Source organism: Epinephelus lanceolatus, chromosome 3, assembly GCF_041903045.1.
Source record: "Epinephelus lanceolatus isolate andai-2023 chromosome 3, ASM4190304v1, whole genome shotgun sequence".
Classification (NCBI taxonomy): domain Eukaryota; kingdom Metazoa; phylum Chordata; class Actinopteri; order Perciformes; family Serranidae; genus Epinephelus; species Epinephelus lanceolatus.
In genome coordinates this window covers 7,213,100-7,232,290 of record NC_135736.1, presented here as the reverse complement: position 1 = coordinate 7,232,290, position 19,191 = coordinate 7,213,100, and the positions used below count along the sequence as shown (strand labels likewise).

At 41.1% G+C, this 19,191-nt stretch overlaps 1 protein-coding gene across 3 annotated transcripts in view; it reads right to left on the bottom strand.

Annotated features, from left to right (window-relative positions):
- dlc1 (DLC1 Rho GTPase activating protein) overlaps nucleotides 1-19,191 on the bottom strand; it is a 124,531-nt gene that overhangs the window by 67,088 nt on the left and 38,252 nt on the right. For 2 of the 3 annotated variants that reach the window (XM_033623813.2, XM_033623814.2), the window contains exon 5: nucleotides 14,021-14,054. In XM_033623813.2, coding sequence (XP_033479704.2) covers nucleotides 14,021-14,054 — 34 coding nt within the window. Of the gene's footprint in view, nucleotides 1-62; nucleotides 453-14,020; nucleotides 14,055-19,191 lie in introns of those variants that run through there. The other variant, XM_033623815.2, reaches the window with a different exon arrangement.

Below are 19,191 nucleotides of genomic sequence, written 5' to 3'. Positions count from 1 at the left end.
AAACATGTGCATGTAATGTATGAATACCTACATACATACACCTGTCTGTCATCGTCACTCACCTGCTAGTCGGCTCTCTCGAGCGGGCTTGCTGAGCCTGTCCAAGGCTTTGGAGGTAGAGGACCTGATGTGGTCACTGAAGGACCTCTGCAGCAGCAGCAGCCTCATAGAGCGAGACATGCCGTTTAGCATCCACGAAAATGTCCCTACGTCAGACCTTCACCTGTTCCTGTTACTGATCAAGTCTAGATTATTGAGCCTTTGTGCCTTGTTAATCCCACCTCTTTACACCGCTCCTATTTTTTGTTTTGGTTGATATCTATGTTTAAACATTCAGTCATAATCTGACTAGATCCCCCACCTAACTAGCTCTCTTCTATCCTCTGTACTGGTCTGGGTTTTGCCTCCTTCTCCTCCCCACTCTGTTCTGTTCCAGTCTGGACTGTACACTCCCGTCTGCTGCAGTGAGCATCAGTGCGGTAGCTGCTGGGACACATCCAACCAATGCTGCAATGCTCTCATATTCTATTCTGCTAGTGTGTGTGTGTGTGTGTGTGTGTGTGTGTGTGCGCGTTTATGTATGTGTGTGTAAGTGTGAGTAAGTGCTTTCTGACACGAGCTCCAGCGCTCCCTGTGAATATCTGAGTGGTTCTGAGTCACGACTAACATCTTCATCTCTCCCTCCGTGTTTTTTATCTCACATCTTTTTCTGCGCTCTTCTCTCTGTCACCTCTCTCCTCTCGTCCACTCTGTTAACACCTGCCCTAACCTGTCTGGACACAGAAAGAATCAATGCCAGTTATATAACCTTGTTGCCCAGGCAGCCTGCTTGTTATGAAGATCCACCTGTCCTTGTCCACAAGAACTGAAACCATTAGACGGGGTCGAGGAGAGTGAGTCGCTAAGACGAAGGTGCAGGACACTGAATGATTCCCCACAAATGGTTGATAATTAAAACATTTTGAGGGTTTCACCAAAAGGACGCTTGAGATGTCAAGAGTGAAAAATACTGGGATTTAAAAGTGTGCTCTCACTGGTTCCTCCCGCCCCACACAAACCTCCCAGTTTCTCCCCACAGCTAATAACCACTTTCCTCAGCCACTCAGCCATGGGAAATGGTCCAACCCATGACATGGCTTCACTGTAAATACATTATGGTAGGAACAGAGTATACAGCACACACATACAAATGCACACTCACAAACACAAGCAAATTAATGCCATGAGCTATTAAGAATTAGGTATGTACTGTAAATCTTATGTAACAAATCTTAAGCTACGAGATGGACAACACAATGGAATCTACTACTTAGACTGCTGCTGCTGAGTTGATCGGATTATGCTGATTTAGCTGCTATTAAGCAAGAACAACCCTCTGGGGTCTGTGAGGAAGCTTAGTCATTGGCTGCTTAGTGTGGGAGAAACGGCATCTTCAGGATCTATACAGCTGATGGCTTTTTAGAGGATAAATTAATTAGCTGCTCAAAATGGGAATGCTTGTTGCAATCAGGTACCAGATTATACATAGTTTCCATGTCATTTAATATTGTCTTTTTATATTTTTATTTTTCTACATCAGGGATCATCAACCTTTTTGATATGAAGCACCATCTTTAATTTTCTTATCAGTGTACCATATCAATATGATGTCAGTCCCTTGTTACGCAAAATGCTCCACAAAAACTTTGACTATGTCCTCACCTGTTGTTGCAGAGGCCTTGGTTTTAAGCAGCAGAGCTCCTCCTTTACAGTAAAATCTTGCCATGACTGCCAAATGTGGTATGTCATTCAAATCAGACCACTCATCAGCTACATTGCTGAATACTGTGGCTTCTTTCAGTCTGCTACACTCTAAGATTTTCTGACATTTCTTCAATGCATAATTCAACAACTTCTGGTTGACATAGGATTTTCTTTTATTCTTGATTTTATTGTCTCTTTGTTTAGTAAGCCATTAAACAAAACCTCTGGGCTGCAGGGGAAAGCCTCCATAATATGTCTGCCGTAAGTGAATGACTTTCCACATGTCACCATCCAATGAGCAATGCAATATAAAAAATTCCTCATGTATGGTCTCAAAATGGCACTTGAAACTTGACATTCGGGAAACAATATTGTCAAGACTTTAAGTACACACAGCACGGCCCCTCTGAAGCACAAAACCCTACTATCCTCTGTCCATCACGGCTGGATTTTAATTAATTGATTTCGACTTATTTTGGCCACATGACACGTCATAACATATAGTTCCCCAAATTCAAAAAGAAAACATGTACATGCTTTAAATTTCCATTACAAATGGGTCTTATTATGATGGATATAATGTTCTCTGTCTTAGCTTCCATGCATTATCTATAAATCTTGCTGAGGCAAAAATAGCTTTCCTATCTAGCAGGCCAGCCATCGTCTCCAGAGCCTGCTCCGGCACCTTTATCGTTATTCTGCGAAGACGACAAGTACTAGCCAATCAGAGGCAGAGGATGGGTCTTTGCGGAATGTGTGTGGCTGTGAAAGAGGTCTTTTGGCAAACGGATCGGAGGGAACCGTGTACCAATGGCAGCATGCTTAAAATTGCTGATCCCTGATTTACATTCTTAATAATGCAATAATTAATATTCTTATATCAACACTGAGTCAAATGACTCTGTATAATGTGAAAAGGTTGCTTATAGTGACAAACTCTGCAGTTCCTCTCAGCTCTACAGAGCTTTTAAGGATCTTTCAGCTTGTTTTTGCTTTTGCAACCTGCATCTTTACTCTTTTGATCAGTCTCACTGTGGTCATTAATGTTGTTTCCAGCTGCAGCAGAAAGCAGTTTTTAGCAAAAAAGAAAGCTCTAATAAACCCACTGTTCTCTCCTTGCTCAGCACTAAAGAGCAGACAGACACAGTAAGTAACTAGCTTGCGAACACAGTGGAGTACTTAGCAGCTAATGCCAGCCTTACACCAAAAGACTTTTCAGGCGATTTCCCTGTCACAGACACATTTCCAACGTCGTCATAAAATCAAAGAGTTCTACCTCAATTAATGCATGCTCTTGTGATCTTAATCTTTTGGTGTAAGATGGTCATAACACTCGTCTTTTTCTCGTCTTGACGTTCTGACCAAAAATAAAAATGTTTAATTTTATTATGAGTTTTTAGTCTTGGCTCATGCAAATAGTGAAGTTCAATGACGTGAACAAAAGCAGGAAACCGAGTAGACAATAAAACACAGAGGTCTTCACTCTGGGGAGCGTGAACAAGTCTCAGGTCTCTTGAACTGTGGAGAGGGAAGAGAAACTGGTCGAGTTGTGAAGTTAACAAGAGTCTGTGTTTAATTCGGTGTATTTTATTCACTAACCAGCACTTACTGTAGTGAGAAATTGTATTTTTTTTAAATTGTTTGCCTCTCATTCCCACACTCCTGCAACTAATATACTGCAGCTTGTCAGTGGAGGCTGGTAGAGAGGTGAGTGGCGGAAAAACGACTCTGAATGAATGCTAACGTTGCTCCATAACTGCTGGATGAGTAAGCAGACAGCTGTATGCTAACACGTCAACTTTATAAGGTGATAATATGTCAGTTTGTGTTTACAGCTTGTTTCTCTGCCCTCAAGTAGCAAGAAAACTCACATGATACTTTGTTAGATATCCTGAACTAAATAATGCTATACGTGTGTTTTCTAGACTGATCATGCTCATACATGTGTGTATATAGCAGGTTACTCATTACCTGAATATATGCGTTCATATGTGCATGTAGCCGTGAGCGGTATGAGCTGTTCACACTGCCCTCCATTACATTCCACACTAAGCTCACACTTGAGAAAAAAACATCAGCCAATCGTGCTGATTGCTCCAGCAAGTGAAGGTAATGTACCCAGCACGCTGATAGCATTGTGCTCATCGCGGCCAATTGACTTTATGGTCTCCAGAGGTTTGCTGAGACTGATAAGGCTTTAGATTCCCGCGTCTTTGCTTTTTCACGACCCTTGAGGCTGCACTATTGGAATCATGGAATGACCTCTTTAACAAGGTTGTAAATGAGGATTAGGATGGGATACGGAAAAGCAAACAGCCTATAAAAGTACCACATTTTTACTATCCTCCCTCACACACCTGTTCCACTTGGATGACATCTGAATCAAATTATGCTTCATGCATGCATGGGAGTGTGTGCGTAACTCCAAGACGCACAAATTCAAACCATCTGGGTCAGTATTCGTATCACAACAACATATCAGTGTACTTTCCCTCTCTCTTTCTCTGGTATACCTGTGATAAGGGGGCAATACACAGACTGTAACCTGGATATGAGGGGAAATAACCTGAGGGGTGAAGGAGAGGGGGTGGAGAGGGAAAAACAATGGAGTTCTCATACCTCAGGAAGGAAAGTCTTGCCAAATGCCCCCTCTGTCAAACAAGCGTGCAGCGTGCCAGGAGTACGTACCTACATCTGACTCTACAGAACAGAGGCAGGAGAGGCTTACCTGCCAACATACTGGCCTAGATATGAAGACAGGGGAGGTGAAAAACGACGGGATGGGCAGGGTGTTTCTGGGAGGACTTCAAACAGTGTGTATAAACAGCATGTGAGGGTCTATTATCAAAATGTCTGTGAAAAACAATGCTACTATACTCTATTCTTTACAGTGCGGCCAAAAATGTGTCGGTGCGCTGAAGTATGTATGTATGGGTGTGCCCAAGTGTGACTGTGATTGTGTGCGAGACCCTTTGATGTGACCATCTGCAAGAGGTCTGCTATCAAACATACACTCCCTCGCCCTCTGCCTGACGTTCATATAACTCCATTCTGACTATCAGATACCCACACGCCTTGTGTGTGTGTGTGTGTGTGTGTGCTGCTTTATTCAAGAACTAAAATGCTCACAGTGAGATATTCGACAACCACACACCTCAAGATATCAAAACACAAAATCCCATATATAGTTATTCAAACAATCCACGTCTCAGTCTCCTGCGTGTCCTAGACGATGCCCCCCTTCCCACACACACACACACATACACACACCCAGACGAGGGGAATAAAGCAGCCAGGGAGTGACAGAGCCTGCTGAGCCAGGACTGATTCATTATCCTGGGGACAGCGTGGGCATCTCACAGCATCAACACTGGGAGATTTAAAATCCCCTGGTTATGGATGAAAGTACTGGCTGGGTCATTTCAGATGAAGCATAGGTTCAGGTCAGTAATAAAGCCCAGTTAGGATGATAATCACGAGTCAGGAGGGACCTGTGCAGAAAAGCACTTCCTGTTTGCCTGGTTAGCTCTCAACACATTCTTTCTTATTTAGACAAGGTGATCTACTCAGGGAAAATAATGCTGATCACTTTGTGGATACCTCCATGTATCTATATATTTGCTAGGAGTGGACTGATTTGTTTTTCAGGGCAGATATGATACTGATTATTAGTAAACAGGGACGACCAATAACCAGTATCTGGAATTGATATACACTTGCAGTAAAAATTAAAACCTAGAAAAAGAAAATAAAAAACTCCAAAACAAAACCTAATTTAAATGATTTAAAAAGCATATATTTAATTCAATGCTGCAAAATAAAACTGTTCAACATTATCTTTAAAACACTTACTATTATCTTAAAAAAACAAAAGAGCCATTGCTCCTCCCATGCTGACACATACTTTGCATGTATTATAGTCTGCTTTTCCTGGTGTTGGTTGAAAGTAATACTCCCTTCCTGCACTTTTAAACCATTTTTTTAGTTCATCCATCAAGAGAGAGAAAAAGAGAAAACGTGATGGGGTTGGCAAAAAACAAATATTTTCTTTGATCATGAAGCCCAATGTGACTGTGTAATTCTCTGATTTATCTGCCAAGTGTATGAACACTGCAGACTGAACTCATCACTAGCACACGTCAAACAGTTTGAGGGGACGGCTGACTCATAACGGGTAAAATGCGGGTTGCCAGCGCTACAGGAGTTTGTTGCATGAAATGTCTGTCATCACTGCGCTGCATTTTTATAACTATGATCATCGATTCACATTTCTCACAACATCCGGGCGCTGTCTCACTCTCTCCTCCTTCTTGCACCTCCCATACTCAGTAACTACTACTACCACAACATTTCCTGCAGAAATGCAGGGTGTTTCTGAAACGTCATCGTGTTGGATCATGATGTTTATTAGAACTTCAGTAATAGACGATCTGCTGCCTTACACTGGACACACAGATCCACTCACTTACTGAAGCAGCTCCAGTCTGCAAAAGCGATCGTCTTGCCCATGTGGCGCAGCAGCCGACAGTGTTAATAGGCTATTACTCATGACATGTACCCAATTAGAACCAGTGCTAGTGCTGTAGGCAGGACATTGATGCAACTGCATCAAAGCCAAAGTTGTGCATTTTTCAATTAGTTTTATTTAATTGGATTAAAAAAACAATTATTACAATAATCATAAAAATGCTCAATATTGCACCAGTAATCAGCAAGGATGATTCCACAATTTAAGATTCATGTCCTTTACCAACATTCAGTGTGTGTGTGTAAACTAGCTTGACGAAATGGCCAAACGCAAGTATGACACCAAATACATTAATCTGTGTGGACCTTGAACTAAGCCGGAGCAGTTGAGAACCACATCTGTAGCAGACCTGCAAATTAAGTTTGCCTTTTTTTGTAACCATAACCACAATCTTTTCCTAACTGAGACTATACTGGGGTTGCCACAGATATAGTAGGAAAAGACAATTTTTAAAATGTTGGCAATGAAAAAATGTAACTGAATGAAATTCAAGTTTTGAGGAATCTTCCAAAATTGGAACTGAAGTGGCAGAGCTGAGGAAGGAAAGTAGCTAATGAGAAAATAAACATGATGTTAAGAAATTCTTGTACAAATATTCCAAGATTGGCACTGAATCGGTGTCTAAGAAAATGAATCACAAAATTGCATTACTTTGCACCAAATTTAACTGAAATCCATGTTCAGCTGACAAACAAACACAAGACAGACTGAAGACATATCTCACCAATGGAAGATATAATTCAACTTATGTAAAAATCAACAACTTTTCATATTCCGTATATAATTGTATGACACAGTTAACTGCTGCCATAACATAATCCATCTACCAACACAGTTCCTCATTGGTCAGGTTCCAAGTACAAAGGAAAGTCATGATGGCCTATTTTCTATAAAAAGTGATACATGTTTTTCATGCACAGTTGGTGATGAAACACATACCAATCTGCTGAAGAATAAAGCTGAAATAAGAAAAATGACACATCGCCTCTAAAGACTTCTTTTTTTGGTATACCGGAGACTTTTGTTGTTGTAACTGGGAGTTCAGCAAGCTGACTTCCTGTTGTAAATTCCCCTTCATGCCGTGGTTTCCTGTTCTGAGTACCATAACCATGGAGATGGATTTCCAAAGAAAGAAATCTCAAAACTCACAAAGACGTAAAGAGGTTTCTGAACTTTGACTCAAATAAATTGGTAATAAAATGGAGACAAGAAAAATGTTGTTTTCTAATTACAGTTTTTCCACTCTTAGGAAATGCATTATTTGAACAAGAGGGACTTGTATCATCAACATACGTCAACATGAAGTCTGAATAAACAGGAGACCACAACAAAACAATATGTAAAACATTTAACTTTTTCCACAATTTTGTCAAATTCCAAAATATCAAGCATAAAGAAGTAGAATTATTTGCTTCTGAGGGGAACAGTTCAGCTTGAGCCTGAAAATGTATTCACAGCTGAGTTGGAAGTGTGAAATATAAATGAACTCCAGTATGTTACAGTACCAGTCTCCACACAGGAAGTCAGGGAGAGAGTGTGTCAAATGGGAGGGGAGAGGAGGGGCTGTTTGGGGGGAGGTGTTATGGTGGCATAGAGTGATGGGGGAGGCCAGGAATGTGACCTTGCACAAGCACAATAATTCCTGTACTGTGTACGGAGGGGTGGCAAAAAAAGGTGGGATAAGGCAGACTCAATTAAAGAGCAGGAACAAGTAACAGAAAACAAAAATCACTCATGCTATTATTGACTCTGCTCCAGGCTGAGGGAGCTTCATTACATCTGTCAAAGCACCTTCTCACATGAGAGCAATATCCTCAAAGGGCATGTTGCCGCAGGGTATAAGCAAGAAAGTAGGACGGGGCACAAATAAGGAAAGCAAGTCACTCAGACGACATCCAAATTAATACATCTGTGCTTGAAAACACATAAGTTTTGATCCCTTTACACTTCTCATCCACACTATTCCAGCATTTTCAAACCCCTAAAATGGAGACGACGCTCAGGAAAACAGATTACATTTACTTTGTAATTTAATTACATAACTCTGTTACAACTAGTTACTCCCCAACTTTGGTTGGATGTATGACACCTCTGTGTGAATACTGAAACTAATTTCACTGTGGACTTTCTCTGAATTACGTGGAAACTGGTGTGGAAATTTGCCCATTCTGAGAACTGGAGATGTGGCCTGTTAGAGCCAAAAAGCTCAGTCACAAAATCTGTGGATAAACACAAATTCTTACACACCATCTGTGCTGAAAGGACTCTGTTAGTTGTCCATCTGGTAATGAAGTCTTTCAGATATGGCAGATATTCCTCACAATCATCATTCCACACAATCATATCTCTACATCCGTTTTATTTAATGAATTATTACACATTTTGGGAAACACTCTGATTTGCTTTTTTGGGGGCAAGAGTTAGATGAGAAGATTAATACAATTCTCATGTCTATCAGATAAATATGGAGTAGAGCTGGCAGATCATTAGCTTAGCTTAGCATAAAGACTAGAAGCAAGAGGAAACAGCAATCCTGGCTAGCACCTTAACTTGTGGGTTTTTTTTTAAATTTCTGTTTGTGTATAGATCAAACATGGTGTAACAATACATCAGCCTGGATCGAAATATCGATTCAATGATAAACAATCCAAAATTACTGACGCAAAAAGAAAACATTAGTAGACATTATCTTTAAGGTATGCATTTTATTTTAAATTCCCATGGCACATCTGTGTCACCTTTTCCATCCAAGCACACTTTCTTCCTAAATGTTCAAACAGTGCTAGCGGCCTAGCTCCAGGCAGACAGTGGTTAGCGACAAACCAAACCAAACCACAGGCCTCTGACTTTATCGGCAAATACTGTATTGTTGTCCAAAAAATCGATATACTGTATCATGTTGACACTTTTGATTTACACCCCAATTAATTAGTAAAATTAAGATCTGCTGCTAGATATTTTTTCTTTGTTTTGAACAGAGACAGACTTGCTGTAAGCCCGTTTCCAGTTTTTATGCTACGCTAAGCTAATCACCCACTGGCTCTGCCTCCATATTTACTATTCTTGCTCTCAAAGAAATTAAAGATGAGTGTTTCCCAAAATGTTGAACTTTAAAATGAATTTGAAAGAAACTATTTCCTCTGGGTGCACAGATTGATGTTGTTTTTTTTTACTTTTTTATTTGAAAGGCTGGCAACAGTCAAGGAGTGAGCAACGTCTCCTCATACAACGTTTCGTATGATACCCTAATTAGCACCGCATGAATGATGTTATGTCCTTAATGTAAAGTTACATGATAAAGTAAAGTTATGCAGGTTAGATTTAGGAAACAAATCATGGTAAGGATGTTCTTTAAAATGTCTCAAAGTTCACACAGTTCCAAACATCAGTCTCCTGGGGAAACTACTACTAACTACTACTCCTTGTGAACTATGCACTGCCTGAACCTGCCTCCTAACTGACTGCTTCCTTCTTTATGACCATCAGTGGATTGGTCACATGATCGCAGCCTTTCAACATACATGGGTTATGCCAGAATTACTGTCTCATGATAACATAAGATCTGTTCGTATTTATTACTTTTCATAGGAAAAGGTACGATCAGTGCATGAGAACAGCCTGAACAGAGGGGACTTTTTAAAGTGTGTAATAATAGGATGATAAATACTGGGATCCCCAGAGGTCAACACTCAGGCCAGGTGTCATCATGTATACTGGAACAGTAACAACACAACCAGTAACATGAATTTGTCACTGGAATTCCAAGAAGGATGGTGACTAGCAGGGAAACAAGGGGTAAAAAAAACAGAAAAAGAAACAAAAGGAAAGCCAGACAGACAGAAATGATGAGACAAGTTATTCACAGGAACCACCAGCTCCCTAGTGACAGAGTGCTCCTCCCATACAGGACCACTGAGGTTGCTAAACCACTTCCTCTTTCTTCAGTTTTCCTTTCCTCCACCTACAGCACAGTAGACTGTGAGGCTTTGAGTCCAGGTAAAAGGTCAGGCTTTAACCCTGCTGCTGGTTTGGGGCCCATCATTGTGTTCAGTTTATAAATTCCCAATGGTTTATATTTAGATCAGGAAGGTGCAGCATGGTGCCTCTAACCTCCACCACAACCAAGGAAAGAAAAAAGATAGACCATTCTTAGAACCAGGAATTTGTTGCTGACACACTAACACTGGTGGGAGAGAGAGAACCAGAAAAAGACCTGTCACACATTTAGCTCTCCACAGTCTTCTAATGAAAGTTGAGAAGTTGATGTGTTAACTTCAAGTGCTTCCTGTACCTTGCACAAAAGTATCATGTGAAGTCAAGATGAGTTTAACAATCTGTTATCAATAAGGATTGTCAGTCACAGAGCTGATGTACAGACAGAAAAAAATGTCATGAAGGCTTCAGTAGAACTGAAGGTAAAAACTCAAGACAGTTGTATAATAGGAGATTTGGCCATGTAAAGGTTAAATGAATACAGTGCTTGGTCAATATAGGACCATATTTGTTAAATTTCCCCTCAATCATTTTCAACAGAAACATTTTTGCTTGCTTTTTCTGTCTTATGTGCATTATTTAGCACATACTAAGACTTTGGAAAACTCTTTCCAGTTGTAATTATGACTTGGATGTTGATGTCGATGATATTTACAGGTCAGAAACTGTTATTTACCTAACTCTTACATGATATGAATGTAGCTATATCTAAAGAAAAGCGCCTACATCACAGCAGCTGCTTTCATCCCATTCATTCAGTCTTGAAGCTCCTATTAATCGGCCCTACCAACAACCAACCCCCCTCCCTTCACCTGCTCAATCGGTAGAGGTGAACCAGTGGGCCAACTGGCTGGTGCTGAATGAGTGAGAACATGTAGGATGACTGTTAACCAGAATGAGACTGCACAGTGAATAAAGTAGAAAGCAGCAAGATAGGATCTCATGTGAAATGCCATACACAAAGTCAAGCCTGTATTGTATCCACCACAGAGGAGTGTATTTTGATATAATATGAATCCCTTTCCTATCTTGCATCTTAATCTGTCCTTCTCTGTCTTCACATAAACATGTCAAATTTAGGACAAAAGGGAAACCCCTAGGCTGCTGGGGGTGAAGGAGTGGGGGTGGGGAGTTAGGGACTGACCACCATGCCAAAACAAAGCACCGCCCACAAGCCAAGAGACTCCTCAGCTCTGATCGATCATTTTCAACACATTCTCATCCCAACTGTCAATTATTGCTGCTTTGTCAGTGAACTTTCACGTCAATACGTTACATGCTGGATATTGCTCTGCGTCTGTTTTTGACATTCTGTCATCCAATGTCAAAAACTTCTGTTATCCAACTTAAAACAACCCTTAGTATTTATGTTTTTTTTTGTCCTTGTGCAACACAAGCATGTGGCTATGTTTAAAAAAACACATCATGGTTTGGCTTAACATTCACATAGGAAGCAAACAGCAGGCTCTCGGGTGAAAGTCCGGGGTTTGTTGCACGTTTGTGTTGGTGGCTGATGACAAAATCACTGACAAGAAGGTGATATTTGACAAATTGGGAATGAGAACAGATTGTTTTCCTTCCGCTGCAGTGGATTCTAGAAAATGCCATTAGAGCACCAAGAGAAGACAGAGAGCAATTTTTTTTTATTTCCCCACGGACTATCTGTCTCATGTACTTCTGTTTGGATATAGTGACAGTTTCAGCACATACAAGAATAATTTCAGATTTTTAAAAAAGTAGCTTTAAGAAGCTTATAAAAGGGTTTGTCCTAAATCTATTAGCTGTGATGCCTAATACTAAAAAATCGGGTGATCAATGGACAGACAGCATGAAGCAGATTTCTTTTGGGCGCTAAGTTTGATTTCAATACACATCATATCTTTAATCACATCACTTGCATAATCTTGTAGATCATGCCCAACTGATGATAAGGACCGCCATGCAAACCCTAATGCATGACAGCCCTAATCATGCCCAGATGGTATGGAGTATGCTGTGAGTTATGTCATTGCCATTCCAGTGCACTAACACTCTGCAGGCCCCGTAGAGCTCAGGCTCAGGATATACAGCGTCACAGCAGCCCCATAAAGAACACTCCTAAACAACAGGTTGTCAGTTGTAAATCTGCTACATGTAGACACAACCTCTTTGTGCACAGGAAAGCCGTGACACTGACCGCTCACCGAGGTACGCCCAGCGCCGCGGGGAGGTCATCAACTGAACCCTTACAGAGCGCTGGCTGTGGAAGCTTCTTGTTGATCACTGGTGTGCTTCCGTCGTCACAGCGATAGTAAAATTAACCATGAATGAGCTGTCTTTCATGGTGGTGCAGCAGGAGCCTTGAGGGCATGGTGTGTGATGTAACACTGTCACAAATGTGTCATTCCCAGGGGCTTCAATGGTGGAGATACAGAGGGGGCTTTGAAGTGTCACAATGAACACTGGGCTTTGTGCTCCATCAAGTCCCCCAAAACTCCGCCAACTCTGATCATACCCCCGCCCCCCCTCCAAACTCCTGGGTTCCATCACACAGACCCAGAGATGGAGGTTACATAACTTGCTTACAGGAAGTCAGACTAATTTAAATGAAGAAAAATGACCAGAAACGTTTGACCTCTTTGAAGTTGGCACTGTGCATTTTTGCAAGCTTTAGCCTCCTTGTAAAAAAAAAGTTTAAAGTGGGCCTTTTGCCAAAAGGTAGTGCTCCCGTATGCACATACACACACAAGAACACACATACTGACAGCTTCTGCACATTTCCCATGAAAGGTTTTCAGCAAGGGGCGGTAATTAGAGGGAGAGACAGAGCGAGAGTGAGTGAGGACTCCCAGCAGGCTCTGAGACAGCGGGGGGGAATATGAAAGCCTCGTCCCCACGTCCATCTACCTCTCTGGTATTGTTTACCAGCAGCCTGACGACACAGGGGGGTGTTTAATGAACACTGCTCCCCTGCCGGCTGTCTGAAAGTAGGTCTGTCCATCCATAGTTTCCTGATGACCCTGTGCATTACCAGCAGACTGCTGACAGAGAGGTCGGAGCCAGATGGAGGGGCCAGTCACTACAGATTGAGTTTGTTCTTAAGATCGATTCATAATAAAGTGTGCAAAGAGAATGACAGCGAGCAGTGCAAAGGAATGACACAGCATGTCAATACTGTGAAGGCTGTGCATCAGGAGGAAGTCAAAGATTACTAAACATGGCACAGTCACAAAAAGCTTGTGTAGGACAATGTGTATTTGGACAGATTTACATATTTTAGGCATTTAGCTGTTTAATCTCAGGTGCTTTCCATTCTGGAATATCTGTTTGATCTCATGGAGAAGGTATGTAAGAAGTGGGGGCAAAAGGTAAATAACTACATGTCAAAAGTTTTGGGCATCAGACACGACATTCAGTCTGGCTCTTATCTAGGAGAAGGCGACTAGCTTGATGGTTTGGTAGATGAGTCTAGGATCTTATCTACACTCGCATCCAGTGTCTCATAGAAGCAGAGCCTGTCCTCCTCCACTCAGCCCCTCCCTGCTTCCTCTCCTGCCTCACGCTGTGAACTGAACAACGCTATCAATCAGTACTGCGGAATCTCTGCACATGACACCAGACCAGATCAACCGCAGACAAAACCTTTTGGCAAACGTGACAAAATAATGAAAACAAATCTAACAAACCCAACCTATTATTTTGAGTGTCAAGATCTGCACATTAACCGAAAACAAGAAAAAACAAACAAACAAAAAAAAAAAAACAGCAGGGACTCACCAGCTTTTTCTGTCTCAGGAATGGTAGAGGTGCTCTGGGAAAGAGAAGAGAAAACAAAGATTTCAATAACTGATACATCATTATTCAAACTCATATGGTAAAATAACTTAAACTCACACCTTTCATACATCAGGGTTAAGCAGTAGTTTCTATTTACATATCATTTTCGTCTCGTCCATTTGTGGTTACTTGAGATTGCAGATAGGTGATGTGTTCGCCGGGGGGGCGGTGGGAGTAGGAGATTATGGGGGAGTTACAGCAAGCCAGTGAAATGCTGGCTGGTATGACTTAGTCTCATACGCCTTTACCAACAAAATTAGAATATGTGTGTGCACAGGTTTTTTAAACACGGGTAAACCAGCTTAAAATAGGGTATGGACTCCTCTCCCATTGACAGTAGACGCCAGCTGTGTACATGACTGCAGCTGACCAGAACACACACACACACAAACACACACACACACACACACACACATGTATGTATATATATATATATATATATATATATATATATATATATATATATATACATATATATATATATATATATATTACTTATTCAGTCTCTTTCAAAACTTGGTGCAGACTAATTTAAAACTATGCTTGAGCGCTGCTTTGGCGGAGACATACTGTATTTTGTTATTAGCGTGTTCACCTATGTGTTGTGTTTCCATCAATGCTGATCTGAGTCATTGACCCAGGTGTGAATGTCCATTGTAACCTTTCCCATTACATACGAAACCCAGACGTTAGCGGGTGTTATTGGGTTTTTTGTGTTTTCTGGTGAAAAAGGGGTTTTAGTGTCAAAGAAAAATGTAACATCTTGTATTATTATATTTTGGATTTTACCTAAATGCCAGAGATGAGCCTAAAGATATTACAAATCCTAGAATATTTTTATGACGTTAATAATAGTATTCTTAGTAATAGTAGCAATAGTAGTATGTCTATTAGTTTTATTAAATCATTTATTTTATGTTGAGCATTTTGTAAATTATTATTGATTATGAATATTATTGTGGATAAAATATTCTGAAGAATCACCGTGAGTATGGCTCAGCACCTGATGGAGCTTTAAAATAGTTTAACCTTGAAGCTTTCTGCAAGTTATATAGTTAAAGTTACATGAATAAACATTTATAAAAGAGAGTGAGCATTTAACTCACCAAAGTGAACCATTAAAAACTACTACTTAATGGCAATGCTTCCTCTATTCAAACGAGTGCTCTCTTTTAAAAGTCTGTGTGTCTCTACTTGGTGCGATAATATCACAGCATCATGCTCTGTGTAACATTATCATCTTATCCTTAAACTGATTGATTATTCAATTATTTTAACTAATGTTATGGAGCGCAGAGCAAAGTTTTGGTGAGCAGGCATATGGAAATGCAGGATGTCAGATCCATGGAAAAAACAGACACAAGCCTATTATACATTATGAAATATTTCACAATGCGTTAATATCTTGAAATATAATCAAGACTCCACTGATGGAAAATATCAAATAAGTGTATTTATTCAGTGGTAAAAAGAAAAAAAAGTGGCTTTTGCATGTTCTCCTTCCTAATCAATAAACATCCTCTGATCCATAAACATCACAAGATCGCAATACAGTGCAGGGGCCTGTGTGTCTTATGTGTTATTTTTCCTGGCTCAATCAATTCACGAGTGTGACATCATTAATTCTTCCAGATTATTGCATGCAAAATGTGCATAACGATAAACAATATTACCATATTCTGCTCTGTCCTTTTAAGAATATTGTTTTAAATCAAAGGGAGTGTGCAGCTACAGTAATGTGTTGCTATACACACTAATGAGACAATTACAAAGATACAAATAGGCCATACAGAGACACACCAAGAATATGGTTTCTAAAACTCTGTATGCATAGTTCTCCACTGTGCAAGCATGGTAATAAATGGCCACAGCAGATAACCAACTCGCCAGAGAGCTCTAACAAATATCACATAATTAAAAGTCAGAGCACACAGCAACACTCTCCTCTGATTCAATGTTGATCCAGCCTTCGTGTAGGTAGTCTGCAGAGACATTACTGATATAATCACTGCACATTCTGTAGCCACAATAGATTCTCATCATTCTAAGCAAGTAATATTTCCTTCTTTGGCTTTGTTTTGGATTTTAGAAAATACTTCTGCATCAACACAAAATCTCTGGTAAAAATAGAGCACTTGTGTGTCATTTCATTGGCAAAGTGTGTGTGTTTGTTTGTTTGTTTGTGTGTGTGTGTGTGTGTGTGTGTGGAGGGCAGCAGTCAGTTGGAATGCAGAGGTCTTTCTAGCCTCTGACTTTTGACCTCAGGTTCCTTGGCTGACCTCCACACCCTGACCAGTTTTAATCCACACTGCCCTGCAACAGATCAGACAGGACAAGGAGAACGAGGTACATTCTTTATACAAGCTGTTTGTCCACATCACCTTTGCTGTCCTAAACATGTAGATATCTACTTTCCCCTATATTTTTCTATTCAGATAAATGCCTCCTCCTCCGTGTTTATTCTCCCCCCTCAGGCCTAATCACAGTGATTTAGCTGTGTCCTGCTGTGACTACTTAAAAGCCTGTTTACCCTTTGGCACCTACTTACACAACAGATTCAGGACAGCCAAAGCCACACAGCTTAGCATCTTAAGCCTGGTTTCCACCAAGCAGTTCAGTTCATTACAAACTGGACCAACTATTTTTGTGTTTCAACTGACAAAAGTTGTGGATGGTACCAATAAAACTGTGCCATTCTGTACTGTGTTTTCCCCTCCCCTCTATTAAAGTCCCTAGCACACTGATCTGATACTAGCTATACTTTGCTGCCTTTTCATCTTTACTCATTTACAGTTAGCAACTGTAGGCTGAGAAAAAAAATCATTTAATTCACCATGCTGCTTAAAGGCCTCTGCCAGCAGCTACCAGCAACTTCTAAGGTGGAACATTTTCTTGCATGTCACTCAATACATGAGTTGACATTGTGACTCAATCAACAAACCATAAATGTCAATATAATAATGTATTCTATTGCCTCGGCAGCACTACACTCCTGCTCTGCTCCTGAAAATGTCGCACAACCCCAACTTGTGGACAATCGAGTGAGTTGCTGACGTTCGCTCTGGTGAAGAGAGACAGAGCTGAATGGAGCAGCTATCACCATACATGTCCGTATGGTTTTAAGGGCACTATACTGAAAGTGACTGGTGGAAACGCACCTTTAAAGCGTAGTTGCTCAGAGTGCAGCATGCGGGCCAGAGACGGCCCTCAGAAACATTCTGTGCAGCCCTAAAATGCAAAGTAAAATGCAGCGCAGTAACTTATTTTTGCGAAGGGGTGCTATGTCATAGTGTGTGTGCATATGTACTGTACACGACCTAAGGTGCCTTAGGTTTTTTTTTTTTCTTTGGCTAAACATCAGCGGCATTCACAGCTGTGATTGTGCCCCCAAACATGGGTATTTTAAGCCAAAACATGATCTGTTCCTAACCTTAATCAAGTGGGGTTTTGCCTTAAAATAACCACACGTTAAACGTAACATTGTTAAAACAGAGTTTTCTACATAATAAGGTTCAATTGTTAACCACAGTTTGCAGACACATATAATATGAACATTTATTTTGGCGGTTGGGTTGAGGAGTTCAGGAAAACTGGTCAGACGTCCTTACATCAGTGGTTACGTTTGTCCAAAGAATGTGCCCTCCCTCTACTCAGACAAATTTCTCTCTGGACTGCATGTGCCAAAAAATCTAATATTTCCTTTTGAATGTTGACAGACATCCAGTTGTCCCTTTGCTGAAGCCACTCATGTCCCCTGGGCAACTCATAATGATAAATCTTCTTGTCTCCCACTCCATCATTAGCTGCCGTGGAAGTCCCTCATGCTCAAGACATTTTATTAGTCTAAAAAGCAGCTCAAAAACTGTCCAAACAATATCGTGATCTTTTTAAGTCAGTCGACCCTATTGATTAACTCCCGCTACTGCAAATCTCTTCCCAAGTTTAGCAGACCTAACACTTGCACTTCACTTGCAATGATAACGTTGTCACATCAGATTTGGGGGGGGATTGATTGAATTTGTACATTGTAAACATCTTTTGTCATATAATTACAGTCCTCTTCTCATATTCTCTTTAACATTAAAGGGCCAGTGTGTAAAATGAGTTGAAAACAGTGACATCAGTGGTCAAATTCTAGATTGCAGGGCTCACTCACTCACCCCTCCTGTCGGGTAAATGACGGTGGCCTCGTAGGGACAAAAAGCCTTGCGCACGAGTTTTTCAGGAGTAGGTCTATCTAGCGACGAGGTGAATATTTATTTAGAAATCTAAACCATGTTACGATATTGTAATGAATCCCTCACGAGCAGGAGACCAGAGGAGCGTTCGGGAAAAAGGCCCGTTTATTTGAGCACTCCAAAAACTCCGGTAACACTCCAGGGGGTAAAAGACTCCGTCCCAAACTCTGACTCTTCTAGCGTAACACACACACTTCATACACACATACTCGTTTACCATACCAAGTGGGGACCCCCTCCCCTCTCTGCTCCACCAATCTCCAGCCCGCACACTGACTGACAGTGTAGCCGGTAAACAGAGCTCAGCTGTTTATTTAGCCTAGCGATATCTCCGGACTATAGTAGCTGCAACGGACGACTTTGAACGTGATTTTGAAGAGTTTCTTGTAGCGGACACAGACCCAGAGCCATACCTGTTTGAGCCGGAGCATACAGATGAGGAACTCCATGTGTTTGATGCTGAGCGGGCGAGAAGAGAGGCTGAATGCACAGAATGGGATTCGGTGCTACTGCTACCATCGCTGGGGAGATATATCATCAGGAGGAAAAGCGCCGCAGAGAGTGCATCACAAGGAGTGAAGTTGCGTCTTCTTTTCCTCGCAGATGACGGTTCTGGTTCATTCTCTCCTGTTGCGTGGTAAATGTGGTCCATTCGCAAACTTTATAACTAAAAAAAACTTTTCACTACTCTCTATCGACGAACTACTAACACTCTCTGCTGTTTCCTCCTCCTTCTTCCTTCCTTCCGCTGTCTTCGTTGGTTCATTTATACACGCGAAACGCGTTCTCTGGCTGGCTGGATTGTCCGCTCAGTCTGCCGTACATACATGGCGGCGCAAGATGGCGACCTCTCTAAAGCAAGGCCCTTGCTAT